Raw genomic sequence first — 27,355 nt, forward strand, 5'->3', positions numbered from 1 at the left:
ATAAAACCATAAAATGTTGGAATAAAATTACCTCTACATATTAATGAATTCAGATACATTACAATTTTTCATTCAGGGTAATGCAGATTTTCTATGAAAATATTTGGAATCTCTGGCTATACCTTTATGTGCTGAAAATGCTATATAAATGATGAAACAATTACTTAAGTTTAAAAAAATCGTGATTAGCTAGAAACGCGTTTAAAAGTTGATCGCTTGGACCCAGCACTTCAAATCAGGAAAAATTCTTTCACCCATATCATACATGTTTCAGAAGTGATTTATGAAACAATGAAAAATTATTTTTTTTATCTGACACACTAGAGGACCGCGGAAAATAGGGTAACAGAGGTATTTTGGCTCACTTTAGGGTTGATTTTATGTTGGCCCACTTTCTAAAAATATCCACCAAATGTTGTAATATCTTTTAAAAAACCCTTCCGCAAGAGGTAATTTAATGTGATTAGCATCAAATTGATGTAACATAGGTTACTTAACATCGATTAAATCCATAAAGTTTTGTTTTGTTTGGCGGGTCAAAGTATACCAAAATACCTGTATTACCCTATATGGGACGAAATAAAATGTGAAAGCCGATAGTAAGGTTGTATGGATTGTGAAATGTGACTTTCAGAATTTCAGAATGAATTTATCGGAGCTTGGATATATTGTTTATATTAAACAAATTTTAGTTTTTACTCAGCAGCGACATGCTTGTATTAAAATTTCACCAATCACATTTTCATTTGAAAACATGTTAATTTTTTTTGCCAATGCGAAATTCAATCATTCGAAAACAAAACTTTTGTCTTGAGTTGCACGACGCGCCAAGACATTACGGAGACATACGAAACCTGTGGAGAGTCCCACACTGTACGTAAATGCATTTCACCTTGTGAAAAAAAAGACACACGAAACCTTCGAACGGTTCGGAGGGAGTGATGAATAAGTTTCCTCTAGAGCATTCCAATGAATCGGGTTCGTCGTTTCCTTCATGCATGAGTCTCTGCTGATAGTTTTCATTTGCAAATGAAAAGGAGATCGTCAGAGATAATGAGGCTGTAGTGTTACGATAATTCGGAATTATAGAATGTCCATCACTAAGTATGACAAGGATAAGACATCCGTAAAGCGCTCTAAAACAAACTGATACTGATTGGGTGTGAATGAAGCCTTAGTGTGTATGCACTATGGAATGTGATCATTATTCATCGTTAAATCATTCTTAAGAAAACTTTGTTTTCGTATTAGAAGCCCATGTTTTATGTATTATATTCAGAAAGATTAAGAATTGATTTTTTAAGCTTCCAGTAGCACTCTATTGAATGCCAACAAAATTGTAGAACGAAATTTCATGAAGGTTCTTGTTAGACTAAACAGATCCTATTGTATCTTCATTGTTCATAAAGAAGTCATGCCGTCATAAGAAAAATATCATTTAAACAATTGAGACTATGTTGAATAACAGCGTAGTAGGAAGAAAGAAATTAAATTGTTTGATCATGGAAGTTTCATGGAAGTAAGCACATGAATTTTTCGAACGGAAAACGATATGCAATTAAGCGTTTTGTACTCAAGAACAGGGTTTGGAAAAACATTGGAATGCTATTTTTTGCGGGTTCTCTCGAAATAGCACAGGTTTTTCAGGCCCAGTATAAATAAGTTAATTGGATTTATATGAATGACTTATGCGTGTAAGGGTGAGCAAATAAAAGAAATCAAATATGTTGCTAGATTGGAGATAAGATGGAGCCTTTCTATGGATCTGGTCAGAAGGCGGGTGACGGAAATCCAGTTTGGATACTTCTGATCTATATCTGGAGGGAAAGCTTTGCCATTTATATGCACACCCCTCACAAGCTCGAACTCAATAATGATTTATAAACGGATAAAAATCCGGAATTTGCCGGTACCATGATGAAGAAATCATGAAAATTATGAAACATTTCTTCTCATGAGATGATATCTATTATAAATGATATTATGAGCAGAATGATTTAAATCATGAAAAAAAACTTTTAAATAAAATCATCAGTAATAGACATGATCTCATGGGAAGACCATGGTGCCGGCAATGGATTTGTATCCGTGTAAAGATAATCAATTAGCTCAATCCAGTTCTGATAATTTCACTTTTTTGTTGAATACTATAAACAAACCAGTGCATGTGCTACATTTAACACTGAAAAGTGTTATGTATACGATTCCTGTTCTGAAGATGTTCTCAAGTGACCTTTGCACCGCAAAAGTCCAAGTTTTTGCACCAAATGTTTTTATCTAGCTTTCGAGCGGTCCGCCGGGAGATTAATAGTATTGTCTTTTTCCGGACAGAATCAGTCTAGAAGCCGTGTGGACTCCGGCTTCTTCCATGTCGTAAAAAGGTCACAAATGATGTGTTTCTGTTTCCCTAATATAAGTAACCAATTTTGCTCATTAATATTTTGAATACTTTTTTTTAATTTTTCTATAGAATTCTATCCTATATGTAATTGTTATTGATCAGTCCTTTCCCTAAATCAGTTTAGGTTGCACGTTAAGCATGATCTACTACTCTCAAGTATCACTTGGAGGACTTGGTTCAATACGTAAGTTCAGCTGATTTCTTTTATCAATTGCGGGAATCTCACGGGCTGTCAACTAAGCTAAGCTAAACAAATATTTTTACCCGGTTATTGTATCCAAAATCACACAACCGGGCTAATCAAACTAAGTAGGGTAAGTCGATGCCTTTCACGCAGCATGTCTGTGTTCGATTCTCAACCCCAATGACCTAAGGTTAAATCCTCTATGATCGAAAAAAAACTAAATGGATCTTCTTCGATTTTTACATCAAAATTCCATTCAAAGTATATCCTGTTTCATACAGTATATTTTATTATTCACGTGTTTTGGGTTTTTTTTATACACGTCTTCTTCTGTAGAAGAAAACAGAAGAGTCGATAAAACATGATCAGGGGCATGGGTTAGGAATAATATAGATAATTGTTTTTTATTTTAGTAATTAATATATTCCTAATCTTAATACATTAATACTTCCCTTCCAACATTTCTTAATAATTAAATTGTGGATCCCTTAAAAGGAAATCCTTTCTACTGGGGCTCAACCTCATGTTAATAATATATTGTACATCAAAGTATGAATAAATAGAATCTCAACGGACTTTGTATCAAAATTAAATTTGTATTTCGAGTATTATATTTGCCAGTGCATATTTGTTTCTCGTTCTCAACTGAGATTAGTTGCGTCCATTATCAAGGGATTCCAAAATTGAAGCTTTATGGTGTGAGGAAGTGTGGTGGACAAAAAATATATTAAAAAAAGAGCGCTGCATATATCATGCATACAACTTACAAGGTGTGAGGTTTTTCGATGATGTTGTCCAAGTAATTTGTAATGCTCCGAAGACGCACAGTTCAATTTACAACTTATCTCCGAAATTAAGCCTATGTCTGAGTTAGAGGAGAATTACGCTCCATAATATATCAATTTACCCCTATTCCTGATAATTATTAGTTTCCTCTCCAAAAGAAATTGCCTAGTTGGGGGACGGCTATAGCGTAATGGGTAAGTCGATGCCTTTCACGCAGCCTGCCTGGGTTCGATTCCCAACCCCGCACATAGGGTCAGAAAGTTTTTCTGGCCCGAGGAGGCGAATGACATTAATGTTAAAGCCTCTATAATTGAAACAAAAAAAATTGCCTAGTTCGTGGCAAATGTATTAGTTTGTAATGTACCCCAAGCGTATCAAGTCAATTTCAATGGGTAGCCAATAACAGATACAGGACGGCTAGCTTGAAACCACCATTTGACAGTCGAGCTGTTATTTTTTATCGAGTAGTTAAATTATGTAAAGTTAAGAAAAAATTACACAGAATTAATTTTCACTAAAGATCTGAAATTGATATGTTCTGCAAAATTTTTGCAGTGTCGGAAAACAACTATCGAACTGTCGAAAAATGTTATGCTTTCGAGCAAGGTTATTTTTGACAACGACAAAATAACTGCCTGTCTGTCAAATTCTAACTAAAAGTTAAAATAATTCGCGAGATGGTCCACAGCCTACACTCCGAAAAATTTTCACTTCAATGCTACGTGAATACGTATGTGATTTTTATCCATAGAACTTTTCTTGTAATACTTATGTGAAGTATAGATAGCACAGAATAAACTAATGAACTCTTAGTCCACATTTGTATCACGTAATATCTACGTCACTTTTTTCGTAGATTCTATAGAATATTTTTTTGAAATTTATACAAAGTTCATTTAAATTGTGCTGTAAAATTTATTTCATCTGAACTTACTTTTTACCAGAATTTTACCATAGTCACATTATTTTCATGTAATTGTTATTATAAAGTTCTATATTGAATCTTAATAATGTATATTGGTATTAAAACTAATAGATTACATAGTCTGTTGGACATAACATTGCGATAAATTTTGTTCGCACGCAGATATTCTGAAAATTTTACTTTTAAATTCGTTTCTGTTGAATCACTTCCGAAAAATATCAAACATACAGAATGCATTGTTCTAAATCCTTTCTCCGGAGCAGCTAAACTGAAGCAAACATTGTTCCCTTTAAGGAATGCATTCAGCTGGAACTAGTAGTTCAAGATGTGATTGATGTGCTGGAACACAATCTAGAGGTTTTCCCTTTTGAACTCCGCTGTCGAAAAAAACAAAATTGAATTGTGTTTCAGTTTCGTATTTTTGGAGCACAGAATTCGCGTAATGCCAATTGGTCATGCAAATAAGTTGTTGAGGATTGGGTTCGCAGTAAACTCACTAAATGGAACATTCGCTTATAAATTATACTTCTGCTTGGTACTAATATTAGATTGGAAGGTATAATAAAAATTAGCTAGACTTCATAACTGTCGATAAAAAAATGAGGAATTATTTACCCTAAAATCACTGTTCACTGGTTAACGTGTGAATTTTTTTGAGTGTAAGGTTGCTGTCAGAGTGTCGTCATGTGAAGCCTCTGCAACTAGCTCGCACGCCCCCTCGACGCTTGCACTCTGACAGCAACCTAAGAAACATACTGTAGTAAAAAATAGTTGGAAAATTGTTCAATACTGCTGTTATAGCGACGAGAAAACTCGAAGCGAATGCACCTATTTTCATCTTACCCTTAAAAGTTATTCTATCGAGCAGGGACAGCAGGTCTCATTCTAACTGATGGTTTTCGTATATGAGAAGACTGTCAGAGCTGAGATGAATGGGGATATCGTTACCCTACTATATGATGAACGCTGGTGAAGGGAAGAGATGGAAATAGGAGCTCAGATGAAATAGGGAGCCGTTACCCTATTTCTTCTGAGCTCCTATTTCCATCTCATCACTTTGAACCTCATTACTTTGAACATAAATAATATCTTACAACGTACCTGAACCAAACTGTGGAATGTTTCAAAAGGATTATTTAAGCTATTGTCACACTTTCCCATTGGAAGAGATGGTTTTAAATTCATCGGCGATCGGTTTTTTTCATTTCAAACAAACTCACTTTTCGGTTTAGGACACATTTTCGTCTCAAGATTTACAGTTCGTCAAGATTCTGAATACATGATAATTATTTCGCACAATTACACTACTATTGAATGCAGGATAACTTCATAATTAGTAATGTTCACTTGACAAGTGGCAATAATTAACGATTAAAAACTTCAAAAATTACCCGACAAGGAATAAAAGTTTTCATAAATATAAGATGTAAATTTTTCACTTAGTTCACTTGATTGCGATTTGGTTTTATCACATTTGGTTTCGCAAAGTTGCCAAGTTTTCTCAAAATGTTACAAAAAAAGTAGTTTTTCTTTTTCAAATGATCGTCCACAAGTATATTTTCGGTATCCGTGACATCAGTTTATTTATATTATTTATATTAATATTTCAATAAAACTGTTTCGGCTTCGAATTTTACCAGAAAGAGTGTGTTAAATACTATTTCGGCACATCTAGTAGCACTGGTTTCTTTCCGATATATGTCAACATAACGCTGTTAAGTGTGTGTGTTTCATCGACTGTGCACAGACATGCCAGATATTTTCATAGAAAATATGTATTGCTTTGCATAAAAAGTCTACATCTGCTCTATCTGTTTTCACTAATAAAATAAAATTTTAGGTTGGTTTAAAATTTTAATATAAATGTTTGTCAGTGTTCATCATCAAATATCTGCACATAAGATTTCCATTTTAACATGAGATTCGTCCGTTGACTTAACGAATCACTGCAACCAAATACTAATTTTTGCGACCGCTGAAATCTATACAATACAGATAAATCTGTATAAATGGCATCTCTGGCTCTGCATTTTGTTTCTAGAAGGGCTAATGCCTTAATAGTAACAATTCTTTTTTCTATTTTTTTTAAAGTTTACCAATTTAACTGCACAGTAAAATTTTAAATTTAAAACGAAAGGTAACGAAAACGACCCAAAAATTTTTAAACGTCTAAATGATTCAAAACTGGTTCTAAAAATATCGGGTGTTATCTTATAGTTGGCATTAGGCCCTTTTTATGAAGAATTCTGACATTTTGAACCTGCCCACTTATACGCGGCGGGCAGATTTCCCCCCAGACGGCTGCCAGAATTCCGGCAAAAGTCTGGAAACAATGCAACAACCGTTTCCGGCAGAGAAGTTCGCCTAGCGGTTATTAACGGTTCTTTTCTGTCGGATTCTTGCCATACAAGATTGGCAGAACCGTTTTGAATCGGTTCTACATTTTAAGCGTTTTGGTTTTATTTTTTTTTCAGTAAAAGATACATATGAAAGGCAATAAGTTATTGCCCATCATTTATACTAATTATGGAAAATGTTATTGCCAATAACATTGCTTTCTCACTACCAAACATACCCATATTTCAATCTCATTTACCTCGTCTCAAGATTCGTTTTTTGTGCGTACATGCGGGATTGACGAATATCAAATGAAGTCTAAAAAAAAAGAAGAAGAGGGAAATAAACAAGACACGTACAGCGTGATAATGACGCAATTTCGCCTGGACAATTTTGACAGTAGCCGAAATGCAGCCAGTCTTCTGACGGTTACCAGAATTCCTCACAAGCGGGTGAGAGTGTAATAGCATAAATCAAATAAACATAGATTTCCGACTGTACGGTGACACTAACAGCACCTCTAGTGAGAAACGGGTGTACTTTTTTCCATTAGCTACTGTGGTTTTGTTAAATGCGCAGGCAACTTTATGCATGCATTTTAGGAGCATTTACGCACCCATTCTCCACCAGACGGTGCTTTTGCTGGGTTGCTCAACTACATTAGTATTACACTGGGAAATCTATGTTTATTTGATTTATGGTAATAGTTCAATGTTTTGTTTTGATTTTTGTCGCCATTGCTAATTATTAGAATGAATAAAGGACCAACGATAGGATGAATAAAAATCCTTTGAGATGAAATTAGTTCACTACTCAGTGAACATATCAGAAGTGTTTTTAGCAGATTTTTTGAATACTATTTTAATTTCCATGGAATATGAATCAATTCTCAATGTGGAGCAAGGCGAATTAAGCAGAAATCATAGTGATTTTAGTGGATAAATTGTTCTCTGACAAAGTTTGAAATTAATCAATTAATCTCGAAGTTAACAAAAATCACACCAATTGAAATCACATTCAGAATTAATATATTGAAATATATTAATAGAACCAAAACCACCCAGCAAAACATTCCCACCAATGGTACTATTGGTATGGTTCGTAGCATTATCATAAAACTGTAATCAAACCTTCTAGAGATCAACAGTTGATTTTCGTTTTGGTCGCGTGTTTCGGGAAGCGTTCGAGGGGGGTTTCTCAGATGCGTGATCACAATTTAAATTATCTGTGACTCAAATCCACCATTTGCTAGCCGAATTCGGAAAACAGCATACGTTATCGTGGTGTCTGACTCAAATAAATATGCATGATGGCACGTGACACAACTATGCGTTGTGGTTTGCACAGATAAACGCCTACCAGCTCTGGCAGGGGGAAAAAATGTAAACTTGAATGACATTGGGAAAGCCCATTGCTCTCCGCTCGGCGGTGTCTCCACAGAACAGGTAGATCAGTTCAGTTCCAGTTGCGCATCGGAGCCGGCTGCGATGGGGTTGAGGGGCTTTCAATTATATTCGCTGCTCGTCCACACACAAGGAAGGGAAATGCGACACGATGCTGGGGGGGTGGGACAGGCAAGAGAGCGAGAGTCTACAAGTGGGAATTCCCCATTTTATGTGTATATGATCTTGCTTTTTTCTCAGTAACGATCAGCCGGTTGGTTTGCGGTGTGTGGCTTGTGGCTGTTGCTCACATACTTGCAGAAACGAGTTTTGTCCCAATCGTGTATTTCCTTCTTTCTGTGGTCGAACCCAATGAACTGGCTTCGAATTTATGACGTCGCCCGGTGAGTGTTGCTTTGTTCTGGCCTGTCGAATATGTAGGTGCCGTATGAAAATGATGATGATGATGTTGATGATGAACACACGACAGGTATCCACGAGTTTGGTGTGTTTACCATGTTTTTCGGATTTTCGCAGGTTGTCCAAAATTGGAAAGGCACTCTCACGAGTAAACTCGCAGCTCTGGGCGGTTGAGCGAATGACGATCAACTGGTAGGCATGTGCGCTATTAGCTCGCATAGCCCGCGATATCTATCGCACTGATGGTAGATTAGTCATTCGATGGACTGGCAAACTGGCACATTGGTCACGGCGAAACCCGCCCCCTCCCTGATTCTCTCACACTCTCTCTCTCCGGTGCTGATAGGACAGGAATTAGGAAAAATATTATTACATCAGAGTGATAAATTGTATAGCTATTCGCCGGCCGTGCTCATTCGCCGGTTGTCTCGCATGAGCGTCGCAATTACGTCGCTGTTGTGACGATTTTTTGTTGTTGCCGGTTTTGAAGTGTCACCGGTTTCAGTTTGTTTGGCAGTTGCCAATCCAAATGCCGCGTTAGGTTCACTATTATCAGCAGCTTTGCCATTGCGCGGTTAGTTTGAAAACATCGGAAGGGTGTGTAAGAAACGTAAAAATACACGTTCGAGACTAGTTTGGTTTTAGTGAAATTTGTGTTTTGATTTGATTATGGTAATACAGCTCAGCAAAGGCATGAGGTAATTGAACAGCGTTGAATAAACAACCCTGTGACAAGATGTGTTTTGTAGTGTATAGACAGTTTAAAATGTTCTGATTTGTTATGTGCAAGTGTTGTTGTACTCCATAATAAAAACTAAATCGGTTCCAGTCTTTTGTTGTTTGGTAAAAACGTGTGAAGTTGATGATTACTTAGGTGATTTTTTTCGTTGAAAGTTCTACCGAAATTTGTGAACATTATAGTGTTTGTTTGAAAAAAAAAACTTGTACCGGTTTTAATGATCATAAAATATATCTATTTTTATTATAAATTATGCTACTTGCTACTTATGTCACTTGTACGGAATAAACGAACAGTACTGTAAAATCTTTGTAGTACTCGGCCTATACTCACATATCAGTCCCTTATGGATTTCATCCATTTTAGAGTTAGTTTGACAAATGTCTAAGCTCTGATGAATGTCTGCAATAACTATAATTATTGTGGGTTGTTTAGTGAAATGTGAAAAACTATCAACTCTTGCCTGTCCTAAAGTTGTCCTCATATCTGTACTACAGTGTATTAAAATAATTAGTACTAAGATTTAGCGTTTTGTTGCACAGCACCAAATTTGATGCAAAAATTTGAATTGTTTTCTTCTCGACATGTCCGTGATATGAGAAGATGATCAGTATTGCAGCTGACAAAAAAAAACCGTAAACCTTTTTCTTATTATTTCTATGATTTTTGAGATTTTTTTTACTTTTTGTCTTCGACTCGTCAGTACACAACAGTCCGTATTGAACTGCTAGGCACTTAGCAGTTCAACATAAACCACTAAGCAGACGTAAAGTTCAGCCTCGATGAGCCTAAATCGAAACGTAAAATATACGTCCCCGAAAAAGACAAAATAATTAACAAATCTCTCCATCGGATGAACGATGGAGAGACAAATAGACTATGGGTAGGGTAGAGTATACAAAATGAAAAATGTTTACTGGTGATGTAAGCCTACTATATTGCTCATGCTTACATATCAGTCGTCTTTGAAAAATCGGCATCGAGTCGAGTAAGAAAAAAATATAATTCCGAATTTAGAAGATTTAGCGTGTTGTGGTACAAAAATGTGCCTAGCAGTGAGATTTTTTTTTATCAATCCGCATGTGTTTTTTGAGTGAATATTCGTCGATGTTTTTAGTTTTCATGAAATTATTTTAATGACCGTCGTTTTAAAGTTTAAAGAAAGTTTGAAATTTTAATCACTCATTACCTTGTAATTTTAGAAGTGCAAGACGAACCAAAGATACAACCTTATACTTATTCCTTTGAATCCATGAGATGTAGAAGTGAGTTCCTCTTTAAAGGTTTTGTAATTATTTATGGTACTTCCAGAAACGTTATTCAGAGATCAGCATAACCCAAAATAATTCGTATATCCATGAATGTATGACGAATAAATTGAAATAATTCTGAACCCAACTTTGAAGATTTGTTTGTATTGTCATCTTTTATTTCAAAATTGGAAGTCGGAATCGGATAAAATTCACCAATTTTGAATGAGACCATAAGTTTATTTGATTTTAAATTTTTGTTTATTGAATTCGTTTTGGCCTTCTTTTAGCCATTCTATTCCCGATACTTTCGGAAACGGAATTCGGAATTCGGTGTAGCCGAAGTCAGTGAAATTCGCCTAATGGATTGTAAACCATTTCATCAGATTCGAAATTTTTGAAATCCAATGTAGCCGCCTTAGAGAAATCGTAGTGCGCTTCAAATAAAGTTTATGAGTACCTTCCAGGATCGAAAAACGAATACCGGTTTAACCGTAATAAGTAATCTGTGACCCGATGAATCCGATAAATTTTTACACCAATCACCCTGTATCTCCTGAACCGGAACTCGGATCTGATTGAAAAACAAGAAGCTTTTATGGGACCATAAGACCTTTTATTTGAATGTTAGATGGACAAAATCGGTTCAGCCATCTACTACCAAAATCAGTGACATTATTTTAATTTCATTTCATATATCATCCTGCCCTGTTCATCTAAATGAAATTCAGAGACCTTATATGGGAGCATAGGACTATTCATATGAGTCTAAGTTTGCAGAAATCAGTTAAGCCAGCTCCGAGAAAAATTAATGAAATTATTTTTCGCACACAAATTTGTTTATCTCGACGAACTTCTTCGAATCGTATATGGCTGTAAAAAGTTGTGTTCTTCCAGCAATGATTGTTACAAGCAGTATAAATCCATATAAATATGAAATTGTTTTGAACGTGAAAATACTGCCATCTTTCTAAAGTTCGAACGATTATGTTACCAAAAACGAACCGTACTAAAGTCGAAACGTCATGAAAAAGGGTTCTGTTTTTTTAAGTTTGAACGAATTCAGTATACATGTTATACATTTATAAAAAAAGGTAAAAAGGCAATCATGCTACAAAACACTAAATCTTGGTATTGTTGCACATCTTTAAATTATTAAGCATGATCAATGAAGTATCAATGGAATTTGCACTAAATGGAATTGATGTACGGGTACTTAGCAGAAAAAAGTTGATATTTTTTCACATTTTACTGGACAAACCCACAATTTTTATTACAACTTCTGAAGGCATATCGAAGATAGACTTCATCCATCATCAGCATGGGCCTATACCGCCCTGAAACCTGAAACCTGAAAGTAGAATTACAGGGATACAGGTACACATACAGGGAGCCACATTTCTTTTGTCGGTATTGTAACATTCTATAACAATTCTATTCTAGTACAATTTTCAATTTACAAATTTTTACATTTGTTCGAAAGAATCCAATTCGATCGAAATACAGAATAGGGATGGGTATTTGGTTACCTTAGAGATTTATTGCTCGAATTGCCTGAGTGGCATCCTAATAATTGGGTTTTCGTTCTAATTCTTTTTACATTCGTTCAGTCTTATTTTCAGTCAGTTTTGAAATACTCTAGATTATACAATTGAATTTTTCGATACATTAATTTGTGCTACTCAATAATCAATGTTAATTTATTATTTAAAGGCCTCAGAATGGGAAATGATTGAGGCTATAACTAAATGATAACAAAATATGTTAAAAATAAAATATAATTATTTTAATTCCATAATCCACTTGAAAAAAATTTGAGTCATCATTTGAGTATTATTTTTAGAAAAAGATTTTTTTCTTTGTCGTTTACTGTTATGACTAATTCTCGGCGAGAACGGAAATATCCAGTATTCCATTTCAACGTGATGTTTCATGATTGGACCCACTAATTTATTGAACATCCTTTCGTCATAAAAATGAAACCATATTGGTAATTCTAATATTATAATGTTCGTTTATTTAGCCCGGCCTTAGCCGATATATTTTCCTCATCGAAAGAAATAGCAAGTTAAATGCTACTTGTGATATATTTTTTTAAACTAATGCGGGAATGAGATGCCTGCTGTAATAGTTAGCATTAGTATTTTTTATCAATGGAAAGCTATCTATTTACTCTTACGTTTGATCTTTGACTCATCAGTTGTGTATGTTGAACTACAAATGTCACCTTACCGTTGAGAATAACCCACACAACCAAGAGTTCTACAATTACTTAAAACATCCACTTTCTTAGTACTACAAAGTACACGCGGACTTTTTGAGAACTTGAAAGTTCCGCGTGGACTTTCTTGCTGCTTAAGAAACCACGTGGTAATTTTTGACAGCTGGAAGTACAGAACAAGTTCCGCGTTAACTTTCTCGCTACATAGAAGCTGAGCAATGTATTTTGGAAGCTAATCAGAAGATCGTTTGGTTTCGTCATGCGAACTGTCAAGTGTGAGTAATTACATAGAAAAGCAGGTTATATCCGACCAGTGTAAGCATAATTAAATACAATGGTTACATAAATGCTTGATATCTAAACAATTATTCTTAAAAAATGTTGGTTAAATATCGATAAATTTCAGCTGTTATATAAACCATTCTATGAACATTTTGATATGTTTCGTCGTTTTTAACTACGCATCACGGTTTGGTAAGCTGCTCTTGGGACAACTATTACGTACGGTGCCCGCTGAAAAATTAATGTAAATTTACGTCTTTATGGATGCACATAAAAGGAGCGTCGTAATTCACTTAAATTTAAACTTCAAAGCATTTAAAGATAAATCATATCCATAACTTCACAGTTAATTTAACTGCAGTTTACATCGATACAGACACAATTTTTTTACATGTTAATAGATGTAATATTGTGTCATCGCCAAAGAAATGACTGCATGCTTGGATCAGTATGGCTGTATCCCGAACTATTTATTTGTAACTTTTTTTCCTTAAGGGCTGAGGCCAGTGTGTTTTAGGGCGTTTTAGAGGGCTATTTTCACCCTCAAATCTGATTTTCTCGGAAACGGTGACGAATATAAAAAAACCCAACTGACAATCTCTTAGAAAATTAGTTTAGATTATTCTGTGAAAATTTCAGAATGATTGTTTGACTTTAGCGGTCGGGAAAGTCTTTTTTCTGAAGGAAGAATTGCATAGCTGAAAACGGCAACTTTCAACTTGTTCATTGAATGTCTCGCCTTCAAAAGCATGGATCAAAAATCTATCCTGACAATGTCTAGATAATTTAATTTAGATGCGATTAGTGCATAAAAAATATATGATGTCGCGATGAAAATGAAGTGTAAGTTATTTTTGTGGAGGTAAGTCGATTTCTATGTCGGCGCCATTTTAGTTCCCTGGTAACGTAACGAAACATGAGAGAGAAATAAAATCAGCTCAAAAAGGCTGCCAAACAAGCGGCAGCTTTCTTGGATTTTATGTGATGTAGTCAAACTTGTAACCGAAAATATCAAAACTTTCTTGGCCACACCGAGAGTCATTTTGCACATTTGCGAGAGAGCATGGAGAGAAATGTAATACGCACAGCGAGCCACGTGGTTTTTCGCGACCCATTTTGTAAGCCATATCTCTAAGCATTGTAAGCGAGAAATATGTCAAAGATACTATTTGTTACAACATTGCTAAGACTGGAATAAAAAAGTGAAATTGACTGTAATTTTGGCTGTCTTAAAGTAACCGAAAAATTCTGATCTATGATAATACCTTCTTCGTTCGCCTTGTTGTCAGTAATGAATGGATAAGACAGAAATAAGAGAGTGCAATGAAAACAATTAGTATATTTATAAAAATCTCTAACACTTAATGTAATTAATTTTTACTTGGTTCATAGGTCTTGAGCTTATGAAGTAAATACTTTTTCCTTCTTCTTTTTTCTTCTAATTTGCGTCACCTCCATTCGGATGACACCGATTGATGGCACAGGAATGTAAGCTATATTGCTAGTTAATTTACTTTTATAGCCCAAATGACTTTCTTTTCACCGCACTACCTTGAAGTGTTGCAACACAGTAAAAATCCTCACCAAAGTAAGGATGAAATTTTTCCTTTTCCGTGCAATACTCGAATTTTCATCGCACTAACACGAGACGACGTGTTCACTTGTCGAGAGTTTCACCGCAAGTTGGACCTTTTTCTCGATTGATCTCTGCGAGAAGAGTTTGGATTGAACAAAATTTATTTACGCATTTGTTCTTGTTCTGACGCCATCACTGCAATGACAGATTGTGATGACACTGTGATGGCGTAAACAATACGTTGCTCCGAGCCGAATTCCGGCAATTTTTACCCACACACTAACATGTTCCAAGCGAATGAGTGTGTTTCATTTTTCTCGGATGCTGTCGTTACGAATGACGTATCTTTTGATTAGTAAAGAATAAAGATTATTCTTGATAAATATTGAGGGTTGTTTTCACTTTCGTGTAACAGAATTCTAGTTGAAATGAATACAAGAACAAACCATTGATTGTTATCAAACGACTTTTATTAAGTTCATTATGTGAAGTCATGCTAAGTTTTTTGTTAAATCTAAATGTAATGACTACATTTCGTATAAGTTGGAATTTTGAGCAACAACTAACTCACAAAAAGTGCGCCCCTGTTCATCGCTACAGATACTAATTTCAACCGGTCGACCTGCTTACGTAGATACGATATTCATGAATCGCATCGCATCGATTGAATGACGAATTTCGCGAATCCCCACCCCATGCTATCTTGCAAATTTCAGGTTTTGAATGGTGGGAACGGAAGTAACAGATTCCGATAGGAATCTATCAACATAGATAACTAACTCCTAACTAATGCTTGAGGAATCGATGACGATTCACGTAAGTGGGACCCATCCTGATAAGCTACAGTACTGATAAATTAGTAGACCAGCTGTGACCCATACTTGGGGCCTTATCTTCTATCTGAGTTTACTAACATAAAAAACGATCGCTGCTTCCACTGTGAATTATAATTGCTTCGGTTGTGGAAAGTAGCGGACCTAAAGTTTAGTTTACCTGTGAGAAGATAAACATTTTTTTTTGAGCCGGAGCTTACAGTGTGAATTGTTTATAGTCGACGACTTTGGGGGGTGTGATTGTTGACAGTGGTACTGGGGTCAACAGACAACTAGACAGGGCCCACGATGTACGCGTACGGAATTCCGTTGGCACAGTTTTGTCGTCATTGTGAAGGTAAATATGGGGGTTTCCTGTTTTTATTAGTGATATGGGGAACACTGCGTATGATTCATCCCCCGAAAAACTGAATTCAACGAGAAGTTATTGATAACACATTTGAATGGCATCGTACAGATTCGATGCGTTGGCAGCATTTGGTAACCTGGCTGATTGATTGTAGAGATAAAGTGGGACCTAGTCATGACTCATTGTCACGCTGTGAATGTTATGATTTGGCGGAAGATTTAGTGAATGTTTTTGCGGCAGCCGTTTTGGATAGATTTGTTAATTTCTCGATTAAGATTAGGTTGTTAGAGAGTAAATAAGTGGTGCAGTTTTCGAAGAGTTATTTCAATTCATGAGATTATTGATAAAACCGTAAACGTCGAGAAAGGTGGTCTTGAACGTGAACTGATATTCGAGCTTGTGAAGCACCATTTAATAAAGAAATGATTGGTCGAAGTGTTAAGTTTGGGTAACATCAGTTATGGTGGAATAAATCGGAACAGTTCTTCCGGTTTTGTTCTCAGTGTTTATTTTAGTGCTGAATGTAATCAGTTATAGTCAAAAATAATACCGAGATATTTTCAAACAACAAATAATAATATGATCTCGAATATGGAGTACAGGTAGAATGTGTATTTTAGTTTTGTTTGTTGGCAGATATGCTTCGAAAAATTAAATTCTGAAGTTGATCGTTTGTTATTCAATTGTATTTGACTCGGTATTCATTCCGAACTGGATCGATTCGATTGAAGTTTCTCAAAGTAGACAATTAGTCGTTGGGCATTTTCAAGTATGCTATTTGGAATTGGTCATCTTTTGTCGGATTAATTCGATGCGTTCGCAATTAATCCTAATCTGAACTAAATAGAGGAGGAGAAGTCTAGTTTCCTAAGATATCGAGGCTCCTAGTAATCAAAATAATGCTTTGATATATCATTTAATGTTTCAATCCAGTTGCTGGATAAAAGTAAACAAGTATCGAAACTGTGTTGACTTAGAAGAATTACAAACCAATTCATAACAAAATCGCACACCTAGTAGATTACTTGCATGATAAATGCTATGTGGCGATGGTAGCAAAGTCTTGATATTACTTTCTACTTTCATTTTTAATACTTCTTTTTGCGGAATTTTATTGTTCTGTTTCATTAGGCTTCGCAGCCAATTCTTAGAACACAGAACTATTGCATCTTCATTACTACGATCCTATTGAAACTAATACCGTTTTCGTTTATTGATCAGAGCAGCCTGAGAGCTGACCCAGAGTTGCCCAAACAACTTTTGATATGCTTGTTTTAGCAATATGGTTACTTAAGATCGGACTCCAATCGCCTAGTTTCGCTCTGAAAATTTTCTCGGGTCGCACAACGCATCCATGCGAGCTTGCTTTTTTTTCTATGAGTTGTTGTGTAGGGCGCGTACCACGTGTTCGTTTTACTCGGAGTCAGAGTCGCCCGCATGTAGGTTCAAAAACGAAAACGGTATAAGAGTCTTTCCAGATTTAGGCTGTATGGCTGAATAAGCGTACTTTTCATATAAGTATTATTTCATTCTTAAATCGGTTACAAAATTTCGAAACCAGGGAAAGTAATTAATTTGTTTAATAATTGAATAAAACTAAATTAATTCGCACGATATTGACATAAATGCCGAAACATTTAGTAGTTTGATTGCATGATAAACGTTAATCGATCCTGGTAGTACTTTCGTTGCATGTCTCTACAATCGAACACAAACCAACACTGCACAATCCAAGAAAGTTCAAACACATAGATAACGGGTGGCAACTAAAATTTTTTTAATTTATTTCTCAAGCTGTCAAAAAAAGACAAACATACTTGGAGAAGATCTGATTTATTGAAATTAAATATACATTGTCCATTGTTGAAAAAAATAGTGAACATTTGAAAAACGGTCCGTAATCGGATGTTCGGCGAAGCTTCCGTTTGATGTCGGAACAGAAGCGTTGTACGGCCTTCATGTCAACTTTGCGAATGCATCTCTTGATTCTACCAATCAACTGTTAGCAATTCGTGGCTCTCCAGTTGTTTTTGTACACCAAGGAGCTCAAAACCCCGAGGAAATCTTCGATTGAGCGACACTGAGGCAGATTTGTCGTGTTGTGGTTTTTGTGTACAAATGGAATCGAATGGGTATTCAGGAACGATTGTGTTTTTTGGCGTAATGCGATGACGCTTTATCCGGCCAAAACACGTATTGTCCATCAACATGATGTTTTTGAAAAAAACGGGATCAAAACTTTCTACAAACATTCGTTCTGATACACATCTTGATTGATTGCCAACCCAGATGGCTTGAACCATGGCTTAGAAATGCCTTTCTCGGAATCGACAATGTACAGCATCACTTTCTGTTCAAACATATGTTTAAACTAATATTTTATGTTCGGATGTACAGTAGAACTATCGGTTGAATAGTATCGATCGTTTGCGGGAATCTGCGTCTTAGAAAGAGGGAAGTAACTCTCGTTTGTCCAAAACAAAACTTTTTCCGGAAAAATTTTTAATCAACTAGCGGCATTGGGAATTCAGCGTTGAAATCTGTGCGTCAGTATATCCCGGGGCTCGTGTCTTTTTTCGGTACTTTATTTCGAGTTTTTTCAATGTTTTGCAGATGTACTGGTGAGAACAGTTGAACTTTTTTGCGGCATCCCTTTGACTCAGTGAATCCTTGTTGTTGAAGGCACGAGAAAGAGATCGAAGTCCTTTTGCGTCCATAATTTTGGCTGGTCCTCTACTACCTTGCTTGCGAGCAGTTGTTGGGCATCTTAGGATATTGTAAACTGTAGAAGCCGCAACATTTTTGCTTTTAAAATGTACCGTATACTTTTTGCCGAAATTTCTGTGCAGTACGTAGAAGTGTACAATGCGCTCGTGAAATACTTCTTGTTTCGACGGCATTTTGAGCTAAACTGAGCAAGCATGAACAAAACAGAAAATACTAGCAGAAAGGGGAGAAAGAGAGCTAACACATGCACACTCTTAGTTCTTTCTGAGCTCGTTTGTTGTTGAGCATACAGGCCTCGAAAAAATTACAAAATTTTTTAGTTGCCACCCGTTACTAGTGACAAAACTAACACAAATTTGTAATAGAACACATAAACAGATACCGTGAGATTTCAAACAGCCATCAGAATTTTTCAGGAGCTTCTCAAGAGCTCAGTGGCAGCCTTTTTGAGATAGTATAGATAATACAACGAAATAATTTTTATGCGAATTTTAACCAGAAAATTTAAGATAATAGGTAACATTGTGTACCTAAACAATTTCGCAATTCATAAATTTATCAATTGCGATAATTCAGTTCCTTGAAAGATATAGCTACTTTGCATTTCAATGTATAATATCAAAAATAAATTCAAATAAAGGCAATTCAATTATTAATTAGAATTTTTTTTTGGCTTAACCAGACCTGCTAAATAATACGAGTTTAAACCATACGAGTCATTCGTTGATACCGTATGTCACCTGAAGGCAAAATATTGGCTAAGAGCAATAAATTGTTTTCTGAAACTGAAAAAAACTGAAACAAATGAACCACGGTTCGTGCCCTTTCTTCAGAAGACAATAAAAAACCAGCTTCTCCGCATCACGTGTTTGCTTTGACGTCAATCTGATCCGAATTTTATTTCTTCTTCATCCATACAGAACAACAACAACAGCAGCAGCAGCTGTCGTCCTCGCCGACATATTCGGTACTATCGATGGAGTCCTCGACGTCGTCTCCAAGTGCCAGTGAGACCAACAAGTGCTATTCGAGCAACTCTCCGTCCAGTACCAGTAATATGTCCCCACGTTCGACGATCAGTGATACGACTTCTTTTAATATGCAAAATCTTAACATCTCTACCAATTACCACTACTTCAGTTCCCAAGCGGTGGGAGATGAAGGTCAACTGCAGAGCTTTAGCTACTCCGCGCATGGAAATGGTAAGCACCGCTTCGTTTGAATTTCTGAAAATCATTTGTAAATTTTCGTACTTGTAGCAACCGAACAGTCGCAGATAGAACTTTCTGTACCGCATCTGGTGATCCTCGAGCAACCAGTGGATAAATTTCGCTTCCGGTATCAGTCAGAAATGCACGGAACGCATGGTTCTTTGATGGGAGTCCATACCGAGAAAAGCAAGAAGACCTTTCCTTCGGTCGAACTGCGCGGATTTCAGGGGGAAGCAAAAATTCGTTGCTCATTATATCAGGTAGATCCAGCCAAACGGGCGGCACATTCGCACCATCTCGTGATCAAAAGTGGCGAAATCGATTTGAATGATCCTCATGACATTGACGTAAATGCCGAAACAGGCTACGTCGCCATGTTTCAGGGGATGGGAATCATCCATACGGCGAAAAGATATATCTCCGATGAACTGCACAAGAAAATTAAAAAACAGCGGGTCGTCGAAATGAATCGAGAACTTACGCTCCGGGAGGAGCATCAGCTGGAGAAAGAAACCGCCGAAATGGCGAAAACAATGAACTTGAATCAGGTTTGCCTGTGTTTCCAGGCCTTCCAGGTGGACCCCTCGTCCGGTCAGTGGTCCCAGCTCTGCGAACCAGTGTACTCTAATGCAATCAACAATATGAGTGAGTCGTTTGTTTGTAGGTGTTCTTAGTTTAATCGATTCATAATTTGTTTGTTTTATTTTTGTAGAGAGTGCGCTCACCGGTGAACTGAAAATTTGTCGGCTTAGTTCTACCGTTGGAAGCGTGGACGGTGGTGAAGAAGTTTTCATGTTTGTGGAAAAGGTTTGCAAAAGTAAGTAGTCGCTTTATATTTAGTCATTATATAATAGTAGTTGGAACATAGGACAGGACCAGACAACTGGCTTCTTTTTCCAGAAAAATATTTCTCTTCCTATTCCGGTTGCTCCCTGCTGTAAATAATAAATGCCTCTCGATCACTGTTGCCAGTAGAGATAATTATTCATTCTGAAAACTTTCTCCCCTAATAACATGCGATTATTTATCATTTGAAAACACTTAGACAAATGTTATATCGGTCAAAAATATAAAGCTCTGGATTCATTTTGATCAGATGTTTGTTTTGAAGAAAACGTTTAGTTGAAACAGCTTAATAATTTTTTTCTGAAACACTCAATTTTGGGTAATTAATTTTTGCAGCTTTATTAACTAAAGTATTCAACATATTCTATTTGAGAAAAATAATAACATACAGAAGTATCCAAAGATTCGGTGCTATTCTCAACCAACATAATCAATATTCTCGTCCATATCACATTTCGTGATTTCAGGTTTTCTCTTTGTATCATCCAGTGATTGTTAAATGTACTCGTATACTTTCCACATTGACAGGACTTAAAAACAAATTGAACTTAAATCCTATTGAAATTATTAATTTTGAAAAGATGATCCGAAAAATAAAATATCCAATATCAAGCTACATTGTTACTGACGATACTGACAACACTTTTTCTACCACCCTGCAGTAATATTGATTTCCACAACTTGTACTTGCTTATGTCAATTTCAACCAATCACGAGCTGGTCCGAAACTGGTCCTAGAAGTGGATTAACAATTGTCAGGTCCTGTCCTAGGTTGGAACCAATGCGCTGTTTATTTCGAATCAATTTTATGCTTATCTGATAGGACCCAAAACTATTTCCACTGAGTTATCCGAGTGACATATCCTGTCCACAGAAGCCATCTATTTTTTGCAGTACGTGCGAGCACAGAAGTTCAGAAAATCTAGCTATTTCGCTCAACAATGCAATTACACGCTTTCTCGAAATGAAAAAAAAAGCCAATACGATAAATTTGAAGACCTTAGTAAAGTCTATCCAATGATGATCCATGCGCACCATTAGCCACAGCACCATTAGCGTGATCGTAAAGTACAACAAAAAAGTACAGGGATTCATTGAGCTTCTGATGTAGACCAAGACTATAATATTAAATGGTTGAATCAATCGTCATAATATTTAATTATTATTGTTGTTGTACGAGCGCTTCGGTTGATCGATCCTTTTTCGTTACACAAATGCTTCAGTTTTCGTGTTCGGAAATTCGTTTAAAAAAATCCGCGAGGCTTCAGAAATCTGCTAAAAAAACGCAATACTAAACAAATTTTTTTCGTTTAGATTTGGTATAATATCAAATTTTTTTTAAATCTACTTTGGGAGAAATTTTGAGATTTCCGAAATGGAATTTTGTCTTTGATACCAAATGTCTTAGAAATGCATGAAACATCAAGATCTGGTGTAATCAAAACAATAAATAAATTGTTTTTGAAAAAAATCGAAAATTTTCTAAGCGTCAGGTGTTGCCTCAAAAAAAAAATATTGGAGATAACACCATATGTCGGCGTTTCATGCATTTCTGAAGCAAAACAAGAAAACCGGATAACTTTGAAAGTTCGCGTGAAAAAACCGCGAATAATATCAATAGTAAATTCAAGCAATTATATTTATAACTCTTGTTAAAGAGCTTCGGTATCTTTCGGGTTATGGTCGTTTTTTTCTATTCAATAATATGATTTTTAAGGAACACTGCTTGGGCAATAAGATGCCAAGGGCATGGGTAATGTTCGTAGTATGGTTTAAAAAAATAAACATTTTCGTGTTCGGGTCGGTTACGGACAAACAGTATTTGTTTTTAATCGGGTATGGATCAGGTTCGTATTCAAGAATTTGTATATAGAGATTCAATTACCCGAAACCCAACCCAAAAAAGAGCCCGAGGGGCTCGAGTCGGGTTCGATAAAGATTTTTATTTTCGGGTTCGGGCTTAGGTTAGAAAAAATCACTTGCTTTCACAGTTGTTTTTTTTTGCTTTGAATGACCAATCAGAGCGATGCTTTTGTCGCTGATATGTCGCTTACTCCTTCAAAACCATCGTCTCTGTTAGGGAAAGCCAGCAAACCAGAACAACATCTTAGATTCATAGCTAGCGTAGAAATATTCCGCATAAGTAGGTGTATAAATTTTCCAAACATGTTGAAATAACATGTAAGTTATCAGAAATTTCTAATTTTCAACGGATATTCTTTTTAGCAAATCCCGTAAAAGTGGAAGCGAAAATATTTCGTATTTTACGCATACGCCTACTGCAGTTCCACTCACTTTTTTAGGTACCCAATCCAATACGAAGGTCGTAAGTGCGATTGATAGTTTCACTATGCTTACTTTCTCTTCGATTGTTACGCTAATTTCGGCAGTCTTTACATAAAATAATGGCTGAAACCTTCAACTTACGATCAACTTACGATCTGATTCAAAGAAAATTTGAATAATGCTGGCATAAGAAAACAACAAAACAAAATCTGTCATTTCAGCTTTTTTTAGGAAGGGCGAATTTTATAAAATTAAACAAATCGACTTTCTCTATCCTACGAATAAATGCTTCAAAATCCTACAAATTGCCTGAAAATTCGGATTCTCAAAAAATCTCAATCTTAGTAATACAAAGACCTATAAATGGTGAGACTGTCATTCCATTTGTTTACGTAAGTTTCGCCCTCTGGGTTCCATGCCAACAAACAGGGCGATATTTCAATTGCTGGAAAGAGAGGGTGAAACTATTTATTTTCTTTATTTTAGATGGTTTCCGAACCTCCGAGCTACTGGAAATAGTAAATGAGACGATAAAATTATCCGCAGATTTGTCTTAGTAGCCGAAACCAGCCAATTTCACGAACAATACGCGAAGACGTAACTTCGGAATTCACATAGGGAGCATAGCAGTAAACAAATCGAAAAAGGGGCGAAACTTTTTTGATGTTGATTTATTAAGTGGATATAGAGGAAATGCGGGAAAACCAACAGTTTATCGATTTATTAAAAATTGATCATAGAATATCCGATAATTTCTAAAACGGAATTGAAACCAAAGTCGAAACATTCATCGATGTTTTTCTCCATTAGCTGTCAATGTTAGATTCGCCCTTTTTTGAAAAAAAAACAGCTGATTTACACTTTAGATCTTTCCCAATGTTAATCGCGAATTATTACGATCGATAAAACAGAAAATACTTCTTGGTTTGGGATGTCGGATTTATCGAATTATTCGATTATTCATAAATCGAGTATATTTTTCAAACTAATCGGGTAAATTTTAATCGATTATCAGGGTTATTAATCGATTAATCGCTTGGTTATTCGACTTATGTAATCGGATTAGTCGAATTTCGAATAGTTCAATAATCGAATAGTAATTTCAAACCAATCGATTACATATCAGTCGATTATCTAGATTCATTATCGATTACTCGATAATTCGATCGATATTCCGACATCCCTTTTTTATATTAGTAGTTTTTTAGGATATGATTTGGTGGCATCTCATTTTAATTTTGTGCTGATCACTTTAGAAGTTTAGAAGTTCAGAACTTGAACGCACTCATACACAGTAAAAAAGAATTGTAACGATCTCGAATTTATAATCACAATTAATGTCAAAAAATGTAGACGTACCGAACATCAAAATGCAAAAAATTTCTGTTTCTGTTTCTGTTCTGTTTCTATAGAACGACACCAACACTTTTGTCATATTACATCAAAATTGCTACACATCACTACTCACTACTGATATGCAGCGATTACAATTGCGTTGTTTCGACGTAATAACGTGTGATTTACTTGCAATATTTCTCGAAACCAGAAAATTGTTGCATTTGATGTTCAGTAGGTTTATTTTTTTTCACATCGGTTGAGAATCACATCGAGGTTGCTACAATTCCTTTGTTTGTTGTGTAGATTCTAATATCGAGCGAAACGATTACAATCATTTTTTAAGTTTCGATATGGTTCATTATAAGTTTGGGGTTGAAGTCATTTCTCGATGAACATTAGAAGAGGTCCCAAGTCATTTGTCAGTTTCTCTTGGTTTACTTTCTCTTTCAATTGTTACGGCAAATTCCAGTAATTACCAACTAATTCTACAGTTCATATCGAAAGTTGATGGTTTTTTCTATTATCCTATGTGAAGTGTTAGATGGAAAGATTACTGGTTGGACCGTAATACTCGAAAGAGAAAATAAACAAAGAGAAACTGTCATTTGCACCTAGTATCTTTTCTCGTGTTTGTCTTCATTTGTGGTACGTTTACATAATAAATTCTAGATAACTGTTTTAAAAGGCACGTTACCAAGTAAAAGTTATGTCGTAGCTTAGTTTCTTTTCTCTAAAATATCAATTCGAATCTATGTTCGCCAACCAACCTTATATATGGAAAACTTACCAAATCTTTGAATTTTCTTTTAATACGGCCAGAATTTATGGAAATCAATGTCACACAATCAAATACATTCTAAACAAATAGCATTTGCGTTTCATTTTTCTCCCAGTCTAAAAACATGAACAATATTAACTTTTGCTCCCATCCTACAATTTCAGACAACATCAAAATTCGATTCTACGAATTGGACGAATTCGATCAGGAAATCTGGCAAGGCTGGGGATCGTTCTCGGAGGCGGATGTCCACCACCAGTATGCGATCGCTTTCAAAACGCCTGCCTATCACAACAAAGACATCACCGAACCGGTGGAGGTGTTTATGCAACTGTTCCGGCCCCGTGATAAGTGCCAAAGCGAACCGGTTCCATTCAAATTCAAACCTCGCTCGGGTATGATGGCGCTGGCGAACCAGTCGCGCAAACGGCAACGGGTTCATTCCGGTAATGTTTCCAGTGAAATTCCGACTGTAGTTCCGAATGAGATCGCTCCCGGGCCCAGCCGGTTACCGCCGCTTCATCAACCGTTTCCGATGGTGCAGGCCCAAGGCCTTCCTGAATCGGGCACCATCAGTAAGGAGTTCAACAAGTCCGGTATAATTCAGGAGATTCTGGAAAGTCACATACCTACCACGATTGCCGGTGATATCTCCTTCAGTTCCAATGATTTCAAAGATTTCGTCCATTGCAACTCGGAAGGTAATTGGTTTGCCTTAGCAACAGCCCTGTTGGAAAGTTAATTAAATAATGGTGTTTCTCGGCTTTCCGCAGAGTTACACAAGCTCATCAATGAGATCGGAGAAGCCCAGGAACTAGCGAAGCTAGAAACGGATTCGGCTTCTGCGGCTCACGTAGATGGGGAAGCTGCTCGGTTCGAGCGAGCTTTGGAGAGATATTTGGACGAAAATCAACAGGCAAAGGATGTAGACATTCTGAAAAAAATTCTTACCATTATAAAACTGTTCCGAAGGGACTACGATCGGTGCCGGGAGCTGATATCGGCTCTTTGGATGTCTTCGAATAAGCAGAAAGCAAAGTGAGTACACTGTAGTATTCTTCCCGGAAATAACACACTGCTTGCGTTACTTTTCCTGGGGGCTGTTACTAATCCAAGATCGCAGAATATTTCTTACCACCGAGCTCAAAAATGTAGGTTATAAACGTTGTTGAACGTTGGGGTAAAGTTAACAGGGTGTCATGGTCTACTCTGTCAAATAGGGTACAAAATAGATCCTCAATCTAATAGACGAATGTAGACATTAGTACGAATGCGTGAAATCGTTTAAGGGTTTTGTAAAGTTTGTAATATATTTGTAGTGTTTGATGTAATGATGTGCCATTTATTAGTGGATGATGAATCATCATTCGTGAAAATGACGATGCATTTAATTATAATCAAATGTTTGATGTTTGTAGTTTTGAGTTCAATGAATGATGTAGAATTATTAGATGAATAGTTAGATACGTAGGCAACCATTTTATTATAATCTTTAGTAGCCTGTGTGCGTGTGTACTCCTGTAGAATAAAAACAATGTTTTATTTCAAATGATTTATTATATCATATTTTGTTGGGATAGAGAAACAGTGATAGTAATCGAATTTGAAAATTTCCCCTTTTTGTATTTGAAACATATCGATTCTTATTCATGTTTTTATTAAAATTTATCCTGATTATTAGTTTAGGCATAGTGTCTCTTGTGGTATATGTGCCGGTTCGATTTAGAGTCATTCGTCATTCACGTTTCATGAGAACGAAGATCTAGGTTGATTGGTTCATTTTCCGCTTCTACCCACCGGATTGGTTGACACAATGTATTTTCACTTAAGTCAAACGAATATTTCGACGGCATGTCAGAATCTCTATTTGGAAGGTAGTTGTGTCAAATATTGTACATTGATGCAGTATTCAGGTTGTGTCGTATCCACGATTCATCTTTTAGTCATAGAAAATTCACTGCAAACTGCTGAAATTTGTTCCGTTAAGGATTAGTACAACTGGTCAGGTGAGTTGGTTACTGGAAGGTGTGTGGTAGCGCACTCGTTTTTCCACAAATCTCCAAACTCTACTATTGGTCTTGGTATTCACTCATACCAGTTCGTAGTCGAATGTAGGTTTCCACCATCGCTACAAAGTGACGTTGTCGAATATATTCTGAAAGTCCTTCTGAATTTCCGTTCCTATGATTCAGTTGTTCACAAGCACCATATCCCAATGGTTATGTTCTTATTGGTACTTAAGGAACGAACTGAAGAGTTACTTTCTTGAATTTATATTACATACATGCTACGACATGGTAGCGTTAAAATGAAGTGCTGAAGTGTTAGTTTTCAAATGCGAAAATCTGGAGTACCGAAACCTAAAGAGTATTGGCTATTTTCAGAACAAAAACCTTGATACCACAAGACTGTTGGAGAGATTCAGCTCATACCACAATCATACTTCATCCATCCAGATCTAATTTGAAGTAATAAAACATTGCT

At 36.1% G+C, this 27,355-nt stretch overlaps 1 protein-coding gene across 1 annotated transcript in view; it reads left to right on the top strand.

Moving 5' to 3' along the window:
* LOC131439445 (nuclear factor NF-kappa-B p110 subunit) overlaps positions 1 to 27,355 on the top strand; it is a 39,968-nt gene that overhangs the window by 7,167 nt on the left and 5,446 nt on the right. The window contains exons 3-7 of the mRNA XM_058610445.1: positions 19,333 to 19,614; positions 19,672 to 20,268; positions 20,336 to 20,440; positions 25,036 to 25,572; positions 25,645 to 25,909. Of these exons, the coding sequence (XP_058466428.1) occupies positions 19,333 to 19,614; positions 19,672 to 20,268; positions 20,336 to 20,440; positions 25,036 to 25,572; positions 25,645 to 25,909 (1,786 nt within the window). The remainder of the gene's footprint in view (positions 1 to 19,332; positions 19,615 to 19,671; positions 20,269 to 20,335; positions 20,441 to 25,035; positions 25,573 to 25,644; positions 25,910 to 27,355) is intronic.

The sequence above is a fragment of the Malaya genurostris genome, chromosome 3 (assembly GCF_030247185.1).
Source record: "Malaya genurostris strain Urasoe2022 chromosome 3, Malgen_1.1, whole genome shotgun sequence".
Lineage (NCBI taxonomy): Eukaryota > Metazoa > Arthropoda > Insecta > Diptera > Culicidae > Malaya > Malaya genurostris.